The 2,987-nt window shown below is 51.2% G+C and overlaps 1 protein-coding gene across 1 annotated transcript; it reads left to right on the top strand.

The window, feature by feature from the left end:
* Nucleotides 1–424: 424 nt before the first annotated feature.
* Nucleotides 425–1,450, top strand: MIND_01165800 (CxC2 domain-containing protein; the record flags this gene model as incomplete). Its single annotated transcript, XM_037368178.1, has 2 exons — nucleotides 425–565; nucleotides 620–1,450. The coding sequence occupies 2 exons, from the start codon at nucleotides 425–427 to the stop codon at nucleotides 1,448–1,450; spliced, it is 972 nt and encodes a 323-aa protein (XP_037215104.1).
* Between the last annotated feature and the right edge of the window lie 1,537 nt (nucleotides 1,451–2,987).

The following is a 2,987-nucleotide window of genomic DNA, read 5'->3' as shown; positions in this document are numbered from 1 at the left end:
GGCTTCCAGTTGACCAAGACAAGACAAGAAGAGAAGAGCGGAGTCGAGACGACGCTGGGAGATAGAGACCAGCAACGTTAATTTACAAACTGAAGTACGTGATAATACATCAAAGTATTTATAGTACGAGAAGTAACGGAAACGGAATAAGGTATAACAAAGTAAGTAACAAGATTAGAACAAAGTCAAGTAAAGTAGAAGAGGAGTTGCATACGAGGAACAAGGCATAGATGATTGCATAGATCATAAGTCGGGGTAATTGGAAACGCTCAGTAAATCTTCATTGCGCAAAAACCAAATACCGGAGACGGATATCGGAGACGGATGCCGGAGTTGGCACGGATATAACACAGACAGTCGAAGGACCTCCTCACAATCTGTCAAGGTTTTGCCGCCTTCACCTCTGAAGCGGCTTCGAATGGCCATGTCTTCTCAACATCCTGTCCATACGCCAACTCCTCTAGATATACGCGTGGACGCATACAGCATGGGGACCGGAGAGGACGATTGGATGGAAGAGCCCCCTCAAGAAACTGCGAAGTTGCCTCGCGTTCTCCGACCTGCTGTGCGTTTGACGACTTTCTCTCAGCTGAATGACCCTCACTAACCGCTCGTTTAGGATCCAGCGTTGCGCGACTGGCTGCTACATCATCGTGACGAGTTCCTGAGAATTCTGCTTTGGCGCCATGGGAGGGGTGATTTTGGGGAGCATTGCGGCAACTGTGGCGAGAAGGACCCCTTGTATCGATGCAGAGAATGTTTCGGGGGGGTCTTAACGTGCCAGACTTGCTGCGTGGAGTTACACCAAGAAAGCCCATTTCATTCGGTCGAGGTAATCTTTTCAGTGAACTCAACGTTATATGTCCAGCTCAAATTTTCACAGTTCTGGAATGGGGCATACTTCCAGAAATGCTCGTTGAAGATGCTGGGACTACGCTTTCAGCTTGGCCACCCGCCACGTCAAAGCTGCGACCGACCTATTCCCGCTCGTCACGACTTCCTCATTATCCATCACAACGGCCTTCAAGAGGTTTCTTTGGACTACTGTGGCTGTCGAAGAACTGCAGACGCGTACTATGCTCAACTTCTGCGCGCTGGGCTTTACCCTGCCACAACCGACAACCCAAGGACCTGCGCAACCCTCCAATGCCTCGAACAGTACCATTGTTTAACGCTCCACGGCAAAATCACTGGCTGGGACTTTTACCGTTCGTTGGAAACACAAACAAATGCTACAGGAGTCAAGCCCCCAGATCGATATCAGGTTTTTCTTCGAATCGCGCGCGAATACCGACATTTATTGTCACTCAAGCATGGGGGCCGTGGCTATGACTCGAGAGGGGTATTGGGCACAGCGGCTGGGGAGCTAGCTTTACGTTGCCCTGCCTGTCCCCGTCCTGGGGTCAATTTACCCGACGACTGGCAAAATGCTCCTCCATCGCAAGCGTAAGCTATAATTATTGACGCTGTTATCCATACTGATAACCTCGCTTTAGCGGCTTATACGTGTTCCTTTTGGCGATGGATGCTTGCTTCCGACTCAAACGCTGCGCCATCTCCAATGAGATCAGAGATCCGGCTCTCAGTAATGGCTGGGCTTATATGGTTGAATGGGATCCCTATAAATCTTATTTGCTCCAGGCCTGCCACCCGAGACCACCCCCAAAGGAACAAGAGCGGGCCAATACAGTCGCGAAGACGAACAAAACCAGCAGGCTGCAAAGCTTGCGTTAGTGCAGTCCAAGATTCACGCCCTGGAGGATCTGCAGAGGGCACGCCGCCGTCTTGAATCGAGAGTGAAGGCCTTTACCGAGAGGGATAGACCGACGAAGTACACAGTTGGGCTGACAAAAGATAGACAGCCCCGAGACACAATAGCGTACCTACAAAGGACCGATATAAACCCAGCAGTGGGCACCAAGAAGTCGAGCGAGATGGCGGAGCTGGCCAGAAATTACCACAATGACCTACAACGAGATATGATGCACATAGACAACGCCCTACGTGAAACCGCCGTTGATGAGGTGCTTCAGTACATGAGCCCGTGCGACCCGTCGGACGTGCACTGCCTGGAAGAGAAGATCACAGAAGCAGACGTGAGGAGAGCACTAAAGAGCTGCGCGCCAGGAAAAGCGCCAGGGGTAAATGGCATACCCACTGAGCTGTGGACCCGACTAGCAAACAGATACAATGAAGCCAGGGACAGCGGGAACGCAGACAGCACGGGTGGCAAACCGCCGCCCTGCAACATCATCAACATACTGACGACCGTCTACAATGACATTGAGGAAAACGGCATGTCTGAAGGAACCGGTTTCGCTGACGGCTGGATGTGTCCGATCTATAAAAAAAAGGACAAGACCGACATAGCAAACTACAGGCCCATAACTGTCCTGAACTCAGACTATAAAATAATGACAAAAGCACTCACCCAAAAGCTGGAGACGGCTGCCCCCAAAATAATCCACCGGGACCAATCCGGTTTCGTGAAGGGGCGCAGAATCGCGGACCCCATACATCTTGCCATGGAAGTCGTGGAATACGACGAAGACGACCTGCAAAATGGGGCAATCATCACCCTAGACCAGGAGAAAGCATACGATAAAACTATACACCCCTACCTGTGGAAGACCTTGAAGTCCGTCGGCCTCCCGGAGGCTTTCGTCAACACAGTCCAAGAACTGTACCGTCTCGCCGACACGTGCGTGATCATAAATGGAGAAGTGAGCTCCAAATTCAGAGTGTCGAGGGGCGTCCGTCAAGGCGACCCCCTTGTCTTGCCTCTTATTCAACATCGCCATTGAGCCGCTTGCCGAAATGCTACGACAATCCGAACTCGAAGGCTATGCCATACCAGGTACAACTGAGAGAGTTATAGTCCAAATGTTCGCAGATGACACAACGGTTTACCTTAACGAGGGAGACAACTACCACGTCCTCACCGAGATCCTGGAGAAATGGTGTCTTGCGTCCGGTGCGCGCTTTAA

This window comes from Mycena indigotica (genome assembly GCF_014461135.1).
Source record: "Mycena indigotica strain 171206Taipei chromosome Unknown Mind.scaff0011, whole genome shotgun sequence".
In the NCBI taxonomy this organism is placed as follows: domain Eukaryota; kingdom Fungi; phylum Basidiomycota; class Agaricomycetes; order Agaricales; family Mycenaceae; genus Mycena; species Mycena indigotica.
Note: the sequence above shows the minus strand (reverse complement) of the source record. Positions and strands in the feature narration are given on the sequence as shown.